Consider the following 17,928-nt stretch of genomic DNA (forward strand, 5'->3'; position numbering starts at 1 on the left):
TCTTTATGAGACACAAAGCAGAGGATGCTAAAATACAAATAAGTTTACCTTGATTATAATCTCAACTGTGAAAACAGAAGTAAAAAATATGTCAAAGTAGTTCAGGATCTGAAATGTAAATCACACAATGTAAAAAATCAACAAAAAAAAGTGCAACATTACCATAACCATTTAACATTCAAAACAATTAAAAACATAATTAACCATACATAAATTTATAACACATATCTGATTTAATGAATTAGGCACTGTAGAACTGTTGTATTATATAAAGGGACTGGTACCACACTTACTTCATTTCTCTTGGACTCTGACTGTAGAGGGTCCTCTGCAGCTAACATCCCACTACTGATCAGAATACACGCCAATACAATGTTACCAAAGTAGGGGTGGTTACAGATCCTGTGGCAGATCTTACGGAACCTATCAAATAGAATAGAGAGTTTACAAAACCTGTCAAATTAAAAAGTTAACACAATGGATAACAGCTCCATCACAGAGCTGTAGGATGTCTCTCCCTCAGGACTAGACTGTCTTAATGTACCTAAATTGTTATAATTATGCTAGGACTTATTTTTAGCTCTACAGTTTATTCTATTGATATTTACCAGTTATAGTGGTAAGATATTTACCAGTTATAGTGGTAAAATGTAATTCTGTGTGGGAAAAAGTACCACGCCTTGCACAAACTCTGGACTCTTTAAAACTTAAATTTACTGCTTTGACACATTCTTGTACATATTTCATAAATCTATACAGATCTTCTTTTTATTTTTGAATGTCCTGCTTTGACATTCTGTAGGACTTACTTGTTGGTGGGTTTTACTTTTGAATGTCCTGCTTTGACATTCTGTAGGATTTTTGAACTACTTGTTGGTGGGTTTTATTTTTGAATGTCCTGCTTTGACATTCTGTAGGATTTTTGAACTACTTGTTGGTGGGTTTTATTTTTGAATGTCCTGCTTTGACATTCTGTAGGACTTACTTGTTGGTGTGTTTTTGACTTACTTGTTGGTGGGTTTTAAAATGAAGAGTGAAGTAGCCTTAGGAATAGGTTTGATTTTCTCGGGAATGTGGAGTTCTGACATTCGTCGTGGTCGGGCTGTTGAGGGTGCCTGAGACTCCTCCTCCTCATCCTCAAGCTCCTCCATGTCCTCCTCATCTGCTTCATCCTCAGCAGCAGCCTCCCCCTCTACAACACACAACTCTAAATCATTAACCTCTTGAGCTCACCTCACACAGAAATAACCAACAGGCCTAAATTACTTTATGGGTGTCACCTGAAACTGCTGACAAATGGAATACTTAAGTTTTGCAAAGTACTAGTAACTGGAGTATCTGCAGGACTTCTTTAATTAAGTGGTCTTCATTGAAAAAAATGCCAACATGAACTTCATGACTGGTAATCAAAAGACCACTCTAAAAGGAAAGACTGACGATAAAGGACAAAGCAACATCAACATCTCTACCAATTCCAGACTTGACCCAATAAATTAAATAAACTAGAGCTGTGAAATCAATATCCCAGGCCGGGAACAATAATAACAAGACATATTTTGAACACTATTGACCAATGCATCCAATGTTGATGAGCAAACTTGATTTTAAATTCATTTTGATAAGCTTGGGGAAAACTATATTCTCTGTTTGAAAGCTGCTAAACCACTTGTGAGAAGCTGGGAAGAGACATAGAACTTAAACCTGAGTTTGTGTCTACAGACATGGACAGACAGGCAGATAAATTAAGGGATTTTATGTGTGGAGTATAGGTATTAGATCACACCTTAAGCTAAGACACATCATAAAGCTAAAACAAACAGACCATAAATAGAACATTCCTGTCTATTCAGACTGTAGAAAGATAACATCTGTCTAATACAGCATGTAGATAATGGTTTCCTTATAATTAACTTGTGTTTTCTTTTAATTGTTAACAATTTTTCTCCAACACTAGGTCCTTAATCTCTTTAATTGTCACAAGACACGAGGCCTCTACGATGTCATAATAAACTGACAGCAGAGTTCGCCTTTTTCAAAGTGACACTGTTGACAACTGCTGGTTTTGTTTCACTGACACATTCATGCATTTAAAAAAGCAAGGAAATTTTGGGTAGTCCATTAAATGTGTTCAATAATACATGTATATGAACTTATAGTTATTTCACGAATGCTTATTATTGCTATTATAAGTAATACACAAATGTCACATCTAATTAATCAACAGATGTCCATGCATATTAATAGACAAGCATGCAAATGTGTTAGTGTTCTAACCTGCAAATATTTTAAACATTTTTAAAGAGCACAAACTTATCATGTTTCCCTTAATTGTTCTCATCATGTTTTTCATTTTTTTTTTTTTTTGGTGAGGAAGTGCCAACAAGAACTTTTTAAAAGTTCTTTACATGTGGAAAAAAAGGAAATATGAGACAATATGTAAAACTAAATCACTACAAGTAAACTTAATTACAAAAAAAAAAAAAAAAAAAAAAAAAAATACGGCAAAAAAAAAAGAAAAATGACGAAATATAGCAACAAATGACACTATGACGAATTGTCTGTGATTACCTAGGAGATCAAACGAGCTGGTGTCACTGGCACACGGATCGTCTTCTTCTGGGTAATAAAAAACGAGGATTCAAATTCTGGGTTAGTGCAACAGGGGGAATCAAACATTATAGATCTGGCTAACCTTTATCCATTACACTATATCTGGTTATACATCTTGTTAAATAGTTGACATGCTTGGCAAGAAAACATACATATATTTTATAACTGTGTTGTTATCCGTTTATATTTCATTTGTTACAAGTAGAGTAATCAACAGGCCTATAGAAGGCAAGTAACAAATGAATAAAAAAAAATTCTAGTCAGAAAATAAAAACACTTTACAGCTTCATTATAAAATCAAATAAATTTACAAAGCTAATTTTGCCAAGGGCAAGCTGTGATTGTAAGCAAAAAAGCTGGAGTAACTAGTTATTATTAAACAATGCGTTCTCAAAGATTTTACAGGACACCTTGACAAATGTCATCCGAAACTAGGACACTCTAACACAATCAGGAAGATTGTTACTTTATTTGATATAATTTATGTCTCATGCAATACCCCTGCAGGTTACTGTCCAAGTAAAATTATTAAAGTAGAATTAACAATGTTAAATGTAGAAACTTGCTCCAAAAACATTAAACATGTTAAACATGGGCACAAAATAGGAAAACTTTATTATGGTGCCCATGGCAATTGAGGCAGAAGTAATGCAAGTACAAGTATATATATTCACCTCCATTTGAAATATCCATACAAGTTTAGTCAATGTTAATTAAGAATCAAAGAAACGTTAGGAATGGATTAGCTCCGAAAGCAAAACATTTTCCCTCAATAAACCTTGCAATTTTAGCCAAGTATAACCTGGCTTATATGAAATTCCTAGAAATAGCCCCATACAAAAGGCATCATTTTTTAGTGAGGATTCAATTTTGGCATTATTACTGAAATTCTTGAGGTCACTTAAATTGGATATCTCTAATAATTCAATCTGCACAGGAGGTAGCAGCTATATTTCTCGACATCATAAATTGCTAAAAATTACTTCTTGCTAAAAATATAGACCAGTTTTTAAGGACAAATTCCTAAAACTGTTCCACTAAAAATTCCACTTATACGGTATTAGTACATGTATTAAGACAAGCTTATGGTACAAAATGGAACAATGAACTGTATGGGATGGTGGGATGGTAATTGTGAAGGAAAGTCCTCCCAGACTTTGTCAAGGTGACCTAAAAACTTTGTTATTAATGAAATAAAGGCATAAAACATATATATGTAATGAACCTTCTTCAAAAACACAGACACTTCACAATGTATAATGGTAAAAACACTCAGAAGAAAACAAGCTACTCGATAATGAATGTAGATAACATATCAGTTACTATTTATCAACCCAACTGCTGAAAGATTCTAACATATTTCTGTCTCTTTCATAGGCTTTCCTTAGAAATGGATGGTATAACTGGATGTCATAGAAATATACATGTATGACCTATATTGTGAGAAAAGAATTGCCATAATTCCTAGAATTTGTGTCATTCACCAATGCTCTACAAACTGCAGGTTCTCCTACATATAATGGGTCTCCCATTATAGAAAAAAAAACATTGTAAAAAAGGGGGGGAAATGCTTGTCTGGCTCTTGTGATATTTGGAATTAGATCATAAGATCATAAAGTGGCTGAAATTTGTATTCTCCTATCATTGCTTTCAGGGGAATAATACACCACAGTGGGAAAAGGGAAGGATCAGGTAGATTTAGGAAAAGAACGTACCCTCAATAGGTACATGGTTTGAATCTCTGTATTCATCCTCTGTGTGTCCTAGGTTGATTCTTACTCGGTGTTCATCTGTCTCTGGACCAACATCTTGCCTACAATTATCCCATCTTTAATAAGAAAACCTTACAACTACATCCCAATAAAAGTATTGCAAATCAGATCTACCATACATCAGTTCTTCTGAAACTGCTTGCTGTTTGTTTTGTTTCTTTCACTATAGGATGACTGTTTTATGCTCTACAGTATACAGAGTCCTTGACCTGATTATGAGTTGACACATTACCTTGACCTGTGTGACCTCTGACTTGGTTGTCTAGAATGGTAAGCATTCTCTTCCTCTCCACCATTTTCATTCATTCCAACTCCTTCATCTGGTTCCAGCTCTGCTTCCTAAACAGAAAATAAAACAAAATTCTGTCAACCATCCATTGATAATTTGTCTGAGCAGGAACTGCCCAATGCACAACTCACTTAATTTAATAGTATATATACAACTAAACCTCATTGACTCAGTGGGACCAAGAAAAAAACTGAGATATATCCAAAGGTTTGAGATATTGAGGATAAAATACTTAAAGAATAAAATGCTTGGGACTTCTAAATCACTTCAATAAATGCACGGTATTTGAGATATCGGTGCTCGAGATACCAAAGTTCAGCTGTATATACAAGTACATGTATTTGTTCACAGTAAAATGATAATCTCTGCAGTATTTTGAAGTCAATAAAAAATGCAAAAAATATTATTGCAAAAATAATTCATCATAAATACTTGACAAGTCTCAGCTTTTTTAAATGCAGAAACTTGAATGTTCAAACTGCCAAAATTTCAGGTGTAAAAATGACCCATTCCTTAGTTCAGCCCTGATTCATTAGTACAACTCAGCCCCAGTTCACAGTAACTACACAGCACTGGGTCCATAGTTATTACTATGCCCCAGTTCACAGTAACTACACAGCACTGAGTCCACAGTTATTACTAAGCCCCAGTTCACAGTAACTAAACAGCACTGAGTCCACAGTTATTACTAAGCCCCAGTTCACAGTAACTACACAGCACTGAGTCCATAGTTATTACTAAGCCCCAGTTCACAGTAACAACACAGCACTGAGTCCACAGTTATTACTAAGCCCCAGTTCACAGTAACTACACAGCACTGAGTCCACAATTATTACTAAGCCCCAGTTCACAGTAACTACACAGCACTGAGTCATAGTTATTACTAAACCCCAGTTCACAGTAACTACTCTGAGAAGATTAACGTAAATTGCTCTGAGCCCACAATAACTACACGGCCCTGAGTTCACAATAACTACTCAGCCCTGAGTCCACAATACTACTCAGTTCTGAGTCCATAACAACTAAAGCCCGAGTCCACTGTAACTACTAAGGCCTAAGTCCATAGTAACTATGCAGCCCTGAGTCCACAGTAACTACACAGCCTTGAGTCCACAGTAACTACGATGTACTCAGTTCTGAGTCCACAGTAACTACACAGCCCTCAGTTCACAATATATGTAACTACTCAGCCCTGAGTCCACTCATTTCTGAGTCCACAGTAACTACTAAGGCCCAAGTCCATAGTAACCAGGGCTTTCACACCCATTTTTTACTGGGGCCGGGGCCAAAGGGATTTGGAAAAAAGCGTTGTTTTTATAAAAATTGGGAAATTTTTACCAGTCATAATTTTATCTCTTGAAACAAGAAAAATCAAATAAACACAGAATAATCATAGAAACTGAAAACAAATCATCTTATTTATTCAAGGTAGATCTTAATTAGACAAGTAAATGGCTGTTCAGATGTTTAGAACTTTAAAATAAAATGTTTGTCTTTAGATGTCCTGAAATGCTCTAGGGCAGGGTTTCAGTAACCACTAACTCAGAATCTGTTAATTGTAGAGCGGCAGTTTGTTGTTTAAACAAAGTGTCTATTTTCTTACATTTGTCAGCTCTCTTAGTAGAAATCTTTTTTTCTATAGTATTCGCATTAATATTATGCGACATGTTTGTGAATAAACAAGTCGTACCTAAGAGAATTCGTAATTTACTATAGTTGACTTTCGCTTTCATATTAAACTGGTTCCAGCATGTATACGAACTACCAGTTTACAACACGGAAGTGTTTCCTTCATATCTTCACAGTGCTTTTACGACCGTCAAAGATATGCTTTTTATTTTTTTTTTACAGTAATAAATTTTAAGCAATCATACATTGGGAATTTTTAAAGTCAAATTTGGGGAAAAGGGTGCCTTTTTCACGTTGGGAACGGGGCCGAATATCAGCCCCAATTAAATAGAATCGAGAGCCCTGGTAACTATGCAGTCCTAAGTTCACAGTAACTACACAGCCTTGAGTCCACAGTAACTACTCAGTTCTGAGTCAACAGTAACTACAAAGCCCTGAGTCCATAGTTACTACACAGCCCTGAGTCCTCTGTTTCTATTTAGCCCTGAGTAACTAAGTGATACCTACTTTGGACTTTTCCTCCCCCTCTGGTGTTTTGGATCGCCGTAGTGATCGTATCCTCTCCTTTTCATCCTCCTTTTCACCCTCTTCCTCCGTCAGACTCTGGGCATCGGCCAAGTTGTCCACAGCGATAGCCAAGAAGACGTTCAGTAGGATATCTATATCTTTGTCAAGGAAACTGCTGTCTCATGTATATTTATTCAATAAAGTCACAATTATTTAATAAATTTTAAGATTTAATCCTTACTTGAATGTTTTAGCTATAGTGATCCTAGTTGTTCTATTACTCTGGTAGTTTTAGCTTTGTTTAGTGTAAAGGATACAGTTACCACAGATGAAGAGGATGACAAAGTACAGACAGGTAATTAAGCCTAGAGAGTTGACACCGCCGTACGAGTTAATGCCATTGTACATCACCATATTCCAGTCCTCACCAGTCAAAATCTACAACAGGTCAATACGTCATTAAATCTACAGGAAAATGTCTTCAAAAAAGATTCTTATCATAAAGAAGTGAAATAATCTGAAATATTAATCAAATTTATGTTCATTCATTGACCAATACTTTGTGCTTAGCCATGAATACAGCAGGGTATAAAAAATGGATCCCTCTTTTCACTACTGCATACATGTAATATGTACAGGCTGTACGCAAAATGTACAGTTTTTTGAGCCCATTCATCGTGTACCGGCGGGACACCAAAATTCACGGAATATGAAAATTTGTACAGTATTTTGAATTTCTCGCTAAATGCCGCCATTTTCCTCTCATTCTCGCTCGCGAGACACTGAAAAACGTTACCATTTTCTTGTACCGTTTTTTGATAAGCAGTATACAGTTTTTTTACCCAAATTCCAGTTTTTTTATGGCTCCTGTACAGTTTTGTGGTCTTTGACTTATCACATGTATGCTACTGGGCCCAGTGCTTAAAAAATGATTATGAAGACACTGTAAATTCTTTTTTTCTTTTGCTGATGGACAATCCTTGTCTGAAACTGTGTAAGTTATATACCTGGAACACTGTCAGGAGAGACTGCCAGAACGTGTCAAAGTTACTGCGGGGTTTGTCCTCTATCTTACTGATGATGTTGAACTTGCCTCCAAACAACTGCATACCGAGTAAGGCACAGATTACAATGAAGAGGAATAAGAGAAGTAACAAGCTGGCAATGGAGCGCATACTGTTTAACAGGGAGGCCACCAGGTTACGAAGGGAGGACCAGTATCTAAAAATAATCATTCACCATAAACAGTGAAATACTGCTAGTGGTCACCAGGGTTACCTTATTTTGATGCATATTGTATTTAATGTGGAAACAACTTTTGACTTTGTTACAATCAACTTGTTTCAATGTTCATGTTTGCTAATGTAAATCAAACCTTTTCATTTAAAATACAGGTCTGAAAATGTTCAACCCAATAAAAAGGAATCTGACTTCTCATATACAAAAATCTTATATATCTACCAAAATATGAAAGGCTAAAAATGATCTTGCTTTAGCATTTATTATTTGACAATTGACATACATTTCTGTAAGATATTCCCAATACGTAATTTATTCTTGGATAGAGATGTAATATTACAGCATGAATGATTTCTGTCTTACCTTGTAGCTTTAAAAACACGAAGCAATCGAGCACATCTGAGCACACTGACTCCTAGGGGTGGAAAGACATTGGTGTAAATGAGAATGACTTCTATGATGCTAAACAGGACAACAAAACTGTCAAAACGGTTAAATAACGAGACAAAGTAGCCTTGTAGTCCCAGACTGTACATCTTCAACAACATCTCCAGGGTGAACAGGATCACAAAGAACAAATTGGCAATTGCTGCAAAACAGAAAATGTAGTCAATACATTTCATACTTATATCATTGAGGTTGCAAAGAGATTATGCATTACATTTAAATAAAATCACACTCTGCCAGTTGTCAAATCAATTTCACAAACAATGCTTAATAGGACATTTTATTGTTGTAAAAAGATTAAGCATTTTTAAAGAAAATCCACCTGTGCCAATTGTCAATTCCGTTTCACAGTCATAACTGCTCAAAGAGACACTTCAATTTTTGTTAACGTGTGTTGCAGTTTTCTGTGAAATCTCAGACAGCTGATCCAATATAACTAACCTTGAAAGCTATCCAACCAATGGGGCTGTCCGTGATGTTCAGAAGTTAAAACACATGTATTCAGGAACACCATCACAATAACAGTCCAATAAAAAGCTTGGGATTTGACTAATTTTCTACACATCCGCCGACATCTCCTGTTCCATTTTCGTAACCTCCGACTGGAAGAAGGGGGGAAAAAATCAAAACACATATACATATATACAAGCTTCTCTTACCCCTTGCACTAAAACAAATTTAAAACAATGTACATTATTAATTTTAGTTTCCTATTAACTAAATTTTCTAGAATTCATGACTCTCAGCAAATCAGGTAAAAATTGTTTTAGTCTAGAATTTGTAGGGGTGTACTGTAGATGTACTTATATTAGCGGGTAATATTTTAGCATCTTTCTAACCACTTCTCCTAATTTATGTACATGCTAATACATAATTAAACCTTATACAAAGCATGACCTTAAACTGAAGAGGTCACTCTAGCCTAGATGAATGTTCATTTAGGTGGGTTTTTTTTAATTTTCCTATTTCATTGAGACTGTATATAAAGCCATGTGACTGATTGCTTTAGGGCGATGTGACTAGTTGTTTTAGGGCTGTGTGACTGATTGCTTTAGGGCCATGTGACTGATTGCTTTAGGGTCATGTGACTGACTGCTTTAGGGTCATGTGACTGATTGCTTTAGGGTCATGTGACTGACTGCTTTAGGGTCATGTGACTGATTGCTTTATGGCCATGTGACTGATTGTTTTAGGGCCATGTGACTGATTGCCTTAGGGCCATATGACTGACTGCTTTAGGGCCAAGTGACTGATTGCCCTAGGACAATGTGACTGACTGCTTGCCTACCTTTTTCTGTGCCACCACGTCTGTTGAATCTCCCCACTCTCTACATCCTCTGTCTTCACTGATGTCGTCTCCTGGTTTTCTGAGAAATTCAAGAGAACACAATAAACTTGAAGTACAATAATTCCAAGTTATGATGAAAATATTTAAAGCTTGGTTATTTTTATTTATATATATAGATTATATAATGAACAGTGTAAATTCTTGGTATATTGCAATTTACAAGCATGTAAATGTCTGCTTTGGAAAAATTGAAACAGCACCAGTATTAATAATTTGTAAAATAAATATATATTTTGTGCCATCAATCGAACAAAGAAATTTTTGGAAAAGTGCCAACATCTAAAAGGGTCAAGACATTTCAAAAATGTTGGTGACATTTTCTTTCTATGTTAAATAAAAAAGAAAAGGGATGAGGTTTGCAATGATTGTCCTCATATACTTTATAACATGCTCTGAATATAAAGGGAAAAAGATTCAAGATGGATATGCTGAAAAAAATCACTCTCTAATGGAACACTAAAAAAACAGCAGGGATAGGGAAATGACAAAAGAGCAGAAAGAACATCAGATTTGTTTCTTGAGGTACTGAGAATAAGAAAAAAAGAAGCATATCGTGTAGCAACAATCAGGGTATAGAGCCACATCACGAAACCTCAGAGGTGCCACAGACCAACAAGCTGTCCTACCAAAGACAACTTAGTCATTACTTCATTTGCATATACAAGTAGAAAATGGAAATAGCTTGAGAATGGAACCTTGGAATCAACATTTTTATACATGTAAATCATATTTTCTTAATCACATCATTTATGATAATTGGAATAGATTTTCTCCCTTGATGTATGTTATTGCATTACTTATAATCATTTGGGTAACTAAATACTGTAACGAGGGAAAATCAATTATATGTAAAGATCTTTTTCAGAAACATTCTAAAGTTAACCCTACTTCTTCTATAACTGAACTGTAAATAGTAAGGCGTTTTAGCTCTCATCTCCAATGGTTGTATTTGAAACTGTACCAAAACAACAAAATCATTCTGAGTTTTGATTCAGCAGAGTTAAATCTGAGGTGAATGCATTCAGAAAAAATAAAACATGGGGCTATTTCTGGTTGATTTACAGAAATATATCTCAAGTCTATTTATTCATTTTAAGAAATCAGCATATTACCTTCTCACAATACTCTTCAATACAAGTCAAGGACAACTAATCATTTCTCCCAACCAAACACTTAAAAACAATCATTTCTAAATCATTATTTTGTCTCCTTGAACAAAAATTCATTTTTACAATATACTCTTCAAAGTTCTTTAATAACTAAATCCTACGATTCCCAATACATGTACCTCACTGTTTTCTCCCATCTATATACCTATAGTATTATCAATGGCAACCTCCTTATTTTGTATTAAAATTCCAAATTTCCCTAAGAACATCCTTTAGTCCATATTTCATTTAAACCTTGATAAAATCTTTCTCACTAACTACCACCTGATCTCCCCTGACACCCCCCTGAATTCTCCCTGACACCTTGATACATCCACTGAGTTCCCTGGCACCTCTGATACTCACTGTGGCGGGGAGTAGCACCTTCTTCATTTTCTTCCTCATTTTCCGGGTCTATATCTTCTGCCTGAGTAATCCAGTCAAGATATCCCCGAAGATCTTCTTCCAGTTGCTTCTTCTCTCGCAGCTTCTGAAAATCACCCCGAGCTTTGGCTTTCTCTCTCTCTTTAGAAAATTCACTGAAAGCAGAATTCTTTCAGAATAAAGTGAATTTAAAAGAAACAATTTCAATCAAATTTGTCTGTGCATGTACCTTTTACTGACATTAAGAAACCCAGAAATACCATACTTACCCACTAAGTACACCTAAAACTAAGTTGAGTACAAAAAATGATCCAATAATGATTAAACTTATGAAGTATATCCAAGGCCAGCTATTTCCTAGTGAATCATTAATCTGAAATAGAAAAGCCTCGGATTAATTACATATCTTCTCAATTCCAAAGCTACAACAGTCAATGAACTGTAAGTAATGATTCCAAAAAATAATTTGTTACATTAAATTTATGTCACTTTGTTGCATGACATGATGGTGATACCTACATTATATAAGACATCTGTCCATCCTTCTAATGTGATACATTGGAATACTGTTAACATCGCTAAACCAAAGTTATCAAAGTTTGTGATTCCATCGTTTGGGCCAGCCCAATATTTCTGACACACTGAGTCATTAGGACAAGAAAAGCCTTTCCCACAGGGATGGACATTAGAAAGAGTCATGACGGAATCTAGAAATAAAAAAGAACAATTCATCATTTTCCAGCATCTCTTTTCTGTTCAGCTGGTCCTAATCCTCTATATTACTTACCATTCACTGTCAATCAGCTCAAACCAACTTATATAAGAGTTCAGACTTAAATAAGACTGCTATCTTCTAGTCAACTTAAGTCAACTCTAAGGTAACAGTTTCCTGAACAAAAATATATCCTTAAAAAGTATTAGAACTGGACATTGCCTTTTGTAAAGCATCATTCTATCAGGGTATTGGAAACAGAGGAAAAAAAACTCTTACTTGTTTCTTTATCAAAACATGTTTCATGCATGGATCCTGAGAAAAGTTCTAATCCAACGATGGCATATATAAATATGACAAAGATCACAAGCAAAGCTATATGAAGTAAAGGCACCATGGCACGCACAATTGCGTTAAGCACCACCTGAAGACCTGAAAAGAAACCACACAATATATGTAAGCACCACCTAAGACCTGAAAGTAAACCATGCACATATTCATATCATGTCCAAAGCTTCAATGGGATTTTGGGCTCTCAAATTATATTTTTATTTTGAAATGAATTAGAGAACAGTGACATTATATTTTTCACAAAATTCTTATATTTTACTGGTATGTGTAAAATGTAACTATAATAATTATGACTTTTGATTTTTATATACTATTCTGCCTTAGCTTTATCAAACAGGGCTGAAAATGGCATGCAAAAACAAGTTAGTTAATGTTAAATAAACAAACACATAAAAAGCAATCAAAATCAATTACTAAAAATACTAATATAAATCTGTGTACCATAATGTAAGGTCCATTGTAATTAGTTTCTTAAGTTTCCTAATTAAACAGAGGAAAAAAATATATAAACATTAAAAAAATTCTGCTTGAATTGTAATTTGTTTCAAATATTACCAATGTTGACAATTGTTCATACGATTCATCTATATATATATATGGTCGAAGATTGGTTAACAGCTTTTTGAAAATGGAATAAATTAGAACACACATGTCTCTTAATTTTTCCGTATTTATTTCACTTGCATGTTGGACTTTTTTTTGTTGTTGTCATTTTTGCCTATGCCTGTGGACTACATGTTGTGCATATTTTGAGGCAATTTAAAGTTAAATCTTTCTTACTTAATTAGCATATAACATAGAGCAATTTAGTTAAATAAAAAAAAAGTTTTCTGGACCTTAGCTTGACAAAGGTGATAAAAGAGAGGGCTTCAATGGAATTAGTAATTTTGAAATTAAAATATTATTAAATAATAAAAATTTTATGAAAAGAACACACAAAAGTAATTTTGCAAATTTTGCTTGGCCTTAATTTTAAAATGCATTTGTGACAAACTAGTACCAATTTAATTTTCCTTCGATTAAATCAGAAACTAAAAAATTTAAGGACATTAATCTCTGAACATATATAATTTTTATATATATTTCTTGCCAGATTATATCCAATATGGGTGTAATGCTTTGCCTATACCAATGTTATATTTCAATTGATAAATTACAGCACCTGTCTTCAATCACTCAGAACTTGTTAATGTACTTTTTCTGCCCACATAACCCCCTTAATCTGCCATTCCCTCATACCAAGCATAGTGTTATACATCTACCACTGCAGAAGCCCCATCTGATTCTTCCCTCACCTGGCTTTTATTATCTATCTTTATTGAGAAACCATAGGAATCAAGCTGCCAGTTACAGAATTCATGTAGGTTTTGTTATATTGGGATTTCACTGTTTGATTATAATTTCACTTTACATCATTGTTTTCTTTTTGGAATATCATTCACGATTTCATCCCACAAAAAAATATATAAGTAAAATATTGGGGGGAAAAATTACACATCAGCTTTTTAAGTATTTATTAAATAGTTTTGGCCACACTAAGAAATAAGTATAAAAGAATACACAAACAGAGCAGACACATCATGATAAAATAAGACAATATTCTACAACCAAACATACAGATACAGAAAAAAGGCATTGTTAGGGATCACACAGGACATTCCTTTAAATCCACACTACAATTAATGTTCACATATTGGGACAAGGGAGATAATGTATGCCACAGCATAGCAATACTGGTGGATCAGACTCTGTCTCTGCTGTTATGTGATGGTAAGTGATGCATTGAAAATAGCTGTCACTATAGCACTCTGCTTTTCTTGAAATGTACAAGAAACTAACAAATTAGTTAGGTATACTGGTGTCATGACACACATATCATTGTATGACAGTTATGTCTTTAATAGATGCACTTTTCTGTGATATAATATTTTTCAGTAAATGCATTGACAATGGAAAACAATAGCTGAGATTTGGAATGATCATTACCCTGTATTATGCTGTGCATATACATATAACTCCTTCTTATTTTTAGAAAGCCCTGCGGTGCCTGAATGTATGACAGGTTTGTGTCCTGTTCATAGAAATACAGAAATGGCGCAGTTTTTTCTTTGTAGAAGCAAATCTTTATCATTTAGACTATGGAAAATTCAAAAGTCTATCTGACGCTACATTGTATAGGTTTAAAAAAAAGGAGACCAAAAATGCTCAAAACTATAGATGCACTGGGTAAAAAATCTGAAAAGCTACGTATATGACCATTTACATTGCCTTTTCAACCTTTTACTACAGTAGAGGAGAATTTCAATGAAATAATTTATCTAGATTACTTTGCCATTATACCCAATTATAATGAAAATTTATATTTTTCCCACATTTTTTTTCTCCATGTTTTAAAGAAGTAACATGAAATATATTTGTACATACATGTAGATACTCCAAGACTTGCTTATATATCTCTTATAATCATCAAGTTCCTTAGTGAAGGGAGGAAATTATTTCTGTACATTTCAAACAATAAAAGTGACTTTAAATTGTTATTAATTTTAAAAATTAAGGGGAGAAGAAAAATATTTCTTAAAAAGTGACAAAATTAGTTGTTAGGCTTTATTTTGATTTAGAAAAGGTAATTAAGTTAATCATTAACCATTGTTAAATTTATGAAGTTGCCTTTATACCTTAGGACAATGAATCATGCTTTCAAAAAATGACAAAAAAAGAGAAAGAAAAAGAGATCTTTTTTATGATACTAATTTTTTCTCTACAGGAGTCATGTGTCAGTGTGGTTTATTTTATGATACTAATTTTTTTCTCTACAGGAGTTCTGGATCAGTGTGGTTTACTGTAGTAGGCTCATTTATGGATGTAATCAGTACTTATTGTCAAGTGCTAAAGAATGACAGGACACCGATAAAAAAAAATACAAAAAACACCTAGATACTTACTGGGCACGCCTGAAACCAGACGTAGGGGTCGCAGAACCCTAAATGCTCGCAGGGCTTTTACATCAAAATTACTGATGTTCATTGTCGATAAGACAGTGCTTATAATACTGAAACGAAGAGGGAAGAAGCTACAACCCATGCTAAAAAACACAACCCATCTGCCATCTTAGTGGCTATTCTCAAAATTTCTCTTTCCAGCAATGAGATTGCTAAAAATATCAACCCTAAACCCCCAAAACACAGGAGCTTTCCATGTTTATCAAATAACAGATCTCTTTAATTTCATCAATTCAATTCCGTTACAGTATCGTATGTAGCTTTTTTGTCCATATACCAAAAAACTGGTATTCCAAAAGAGCTACAACAACTACTGTACTTCATAGAAACATGGGTTGGTTTACACATATACAATGACTGTTAATCATAAGCAGTATAAACTCCTCCTCCAGATTGCAAGCAGTAAAACAGAAAAAAAAGATATAAGGGTTAGAAGATTAGTCCACTAAGGCCACCTCCTATGCTGTGTTGGTTACTTACTAGGGGCCCGCGAGACCAATCGTAAGGGCCGTAACACCCTGAAGGCTCGCAACGCCTTAACATCAAATCCATATACATTTAACAAAGATAGCACTGGTGTTATAATACTGAAAACAAAACAGTTTAGAATTATTTTAAATCATTTCAATTATTCCTTAGTCTTAAGTATTCCAAAATGGATTGATCCATGATGCAGCAAATGATCTGTAAATAATAAATATACGTATGATATGAGTACCATCTGCGAGTTACTGCACTTCTGAAAGGAATATGTCATGTTACAGTACAAACAAGCAATAAGGATTTCTAAAGCAGACATGATCATAAACATCCATATGCAATGAATCATCTCCATTGTTAAAAATATACTTTGTTACAGATCCATGAATTATCTTGGTTAATTTTTAATCACATATTAAGCATTCTGACTTTTAAGTGTTTTATCTAAATAATCATTTTTCATGTCATATATTATGATTAACAACATTCAGTGAAATGAACTTTGTCAAAAAAAAAAACACAAAGGATAACTGGATATAAAAACTTGACACCGACATGGGCATACAAATAATTCTTTAAAATTAACAGAACCACAATAAGATACATGGAATAGGGAGAATAAAAGATTTGTACTTGATTTAGTGAAAATGAACTGTATAAACAAATATGTCTACATCAAGAAGTGCAAGGATATGACACGATGGACAATGTGTGATGACCAAAGACAGAACATTTATGTTTGTATTAAAACTGAAAAAAAAAATCTCTGCCTGTTGGGAACAACATAGAAAATGACCAAGCAATGCTTCAATTAAGAATTAGATTCTTTGAAGCAATGTATTAAATGTATATTCACCTAATATCAAAGACCTGCCTTCTTTTTAACTTGAATGTGTCTATTGATTGAGATGAACTGGTCTTTTACTAACTTGGCATATCTTGAATGAGAGACTAATGAACACAGAAAATCAAAATGAGGTTAACGAGAAGTAAGGGCAAACATAGGTACTTTAACCTGGTCACTCATTCAGAAAATGTAAGTCAAATCCAGCATCTGAAGCAAGTTCTCGAGTGTTCATCCCTTGTTGCATCATCCATAAAAGTTTGGTTCAGATAGGCCTTACAGTTTTTTGGTAATGGACCTGCTCAAAAAACTTTAACCTGGTCACTCATCTGGAAAATGTGGTCAGACCCAGCATCCAAAGCAAGTCCAGTAGCGTGCATCCTTAGATGTATCATCCATGCAAGTTGTTCAACATAAGGCTTATAATTACTTTAGAATGAACAGCTCCAAAAAACTTTAACATGCTCACTCATCCAGAAAATGTAGGTCAGATCCAGCATCTGAAGCAAGCCTAGTAATGTGCATCTTTAGATGTATCATCCATCCAAGTTTGTGCAATAGAGGGCTTATAGTTACTTGTAAATGAGACTTGCTCAAATAACTTTTAACCTGTTCCAAAAACTTAAAGCCACTCTAAAAACATTAACCTGGTCATTCTTTAGCTGAAATTGCAGCATCTGAAACCATGACTGGTACAATGAAACATACTAGAAGCATTTTCCATGCATCTCTGATTAATATACGGCATAGAAGTACTTGAAAAGAAATCTGCTCAAAAACTTGAACCACGGACGATGACGCCAAGGGTATTACCTAGGGTCCCCCCAACTTTGTTGAGGTGAACTAAAAAAGCATCATTTATTGAGTATCCTCAGCAGTTTGACATACTTATTAAACTTCCCTAAACTCAATGACAAATGGCTCACTGAAGATGTACGATGTTATCTCTATAGTGACAAACTAAGAACAGCAAATGACCGTGAAGTTGTTTGAAGCGAAACCTCTAAATTACTGCAAAATAACCAATAAAATAGTTCTCTTATTTTCAAAAAATGATATTAAATAATACAAAAACTAGAGTGATTAAAATTTTGTGGCTCGATTTGCACACAAAATCTGTGGTGACAGAAGCCACAACATCTAGTGGTCACTATAGACATTATAAACAG

General features: G+C 34.3%; 1 protein-coding gene across 1 annotated transcript in view; it reads right to left on the bottom strand.

The window, feature by feature from the left end:
* The window catches only part of LOC133195782 (muscle calcium channel subunit alpha-1-like), a 66,069-nt gene that overhangs the window by 19,836 nt on the left and 28,305 nt on the right, over positions 1 to 17,928 (bottom strand). The window contains exons 5-21 of the mRNA XM_061331720.1: positions 15,916 to 16,022; positions 12,365 to 12,517; positions 11,893 to 12,080; positions 11,643 to 11,746; positions 11,356 to 11,528; positions 9,782 to 9,860; positions 8,935 to 9,095; positions 8,410 to 8,635; positions 7,815 to 8,028; positions 7,125 to 7,245; positions 6,808 to 6,959; positions 4,615 to 4,721; positions 4,326 to 4,423; positions 2,569 to 2,616; positions 1,009 to 1,192; positions 294 to 423; positions 49 to 108 (exon numbers count right to left, since the gene is read on the bottom strand). Of these exons, the coding sequence (XP_061187704.1) occupies positions 49 to 108; positions 294 to 423; positions 1,009 to 1,192; positions 2,569 to 2,616; positions 4,326 to 4,423; positions 4,615 to 4,721; positions 6,808 to 6,959; positions 7,125 to 7,245; positions 7,815 to 8,028; positions 8,410 to 8,635; positions 8,935 to 9,095; positions 9,782 to 9,860; positions 11,356 to 11,528; positions 11,643 to 11,746; positions 11,893 to 12,080; positions 12,365 to 12,517; positions 15,916 to 16,022 (2,305 nt within the window). The remainder of the gene's footprint in view (positions 1 to 48; positions 109 to 293; positions 424 to 1,008; positions 1,193 to 2,568; positions 2,617 to 4,325; positions 4,424 to 4,614; positions 4,722 to 6,807; positions 6,960 to 7,124; positions 7,246 to 7,814; positions 8,029 to 8,409; positions 8,636 to 8,934; positions 9,096 to 9,781; positions 9,861 to 11,355; positions 11,529 to 11,642; positions 11,747 to 11,892; positions 12,081 to 12,364; positions 12,518 to 15,915; positions 16,023 to 17,928) is intronic.

This window comes from Saccostrea echinata, unplaced genomic scaffold (genome assembly GCF_033153115.1).
Source record: "Saccostrea echinata isolate AGI-Se365-2 ecotype Australia unplaced genomic scaffold, CSIRO_AGI_Sech_v1 ptg000029l, whole genome shotgun sequence".
Classification (NCBI taxonomy): domain Eukaryota; kingdom Metazoa; phylum Mollusca; class Bivalvia; order Ostreida; family Ostreidae; genus Saccostrea; species Saccostrea echinata.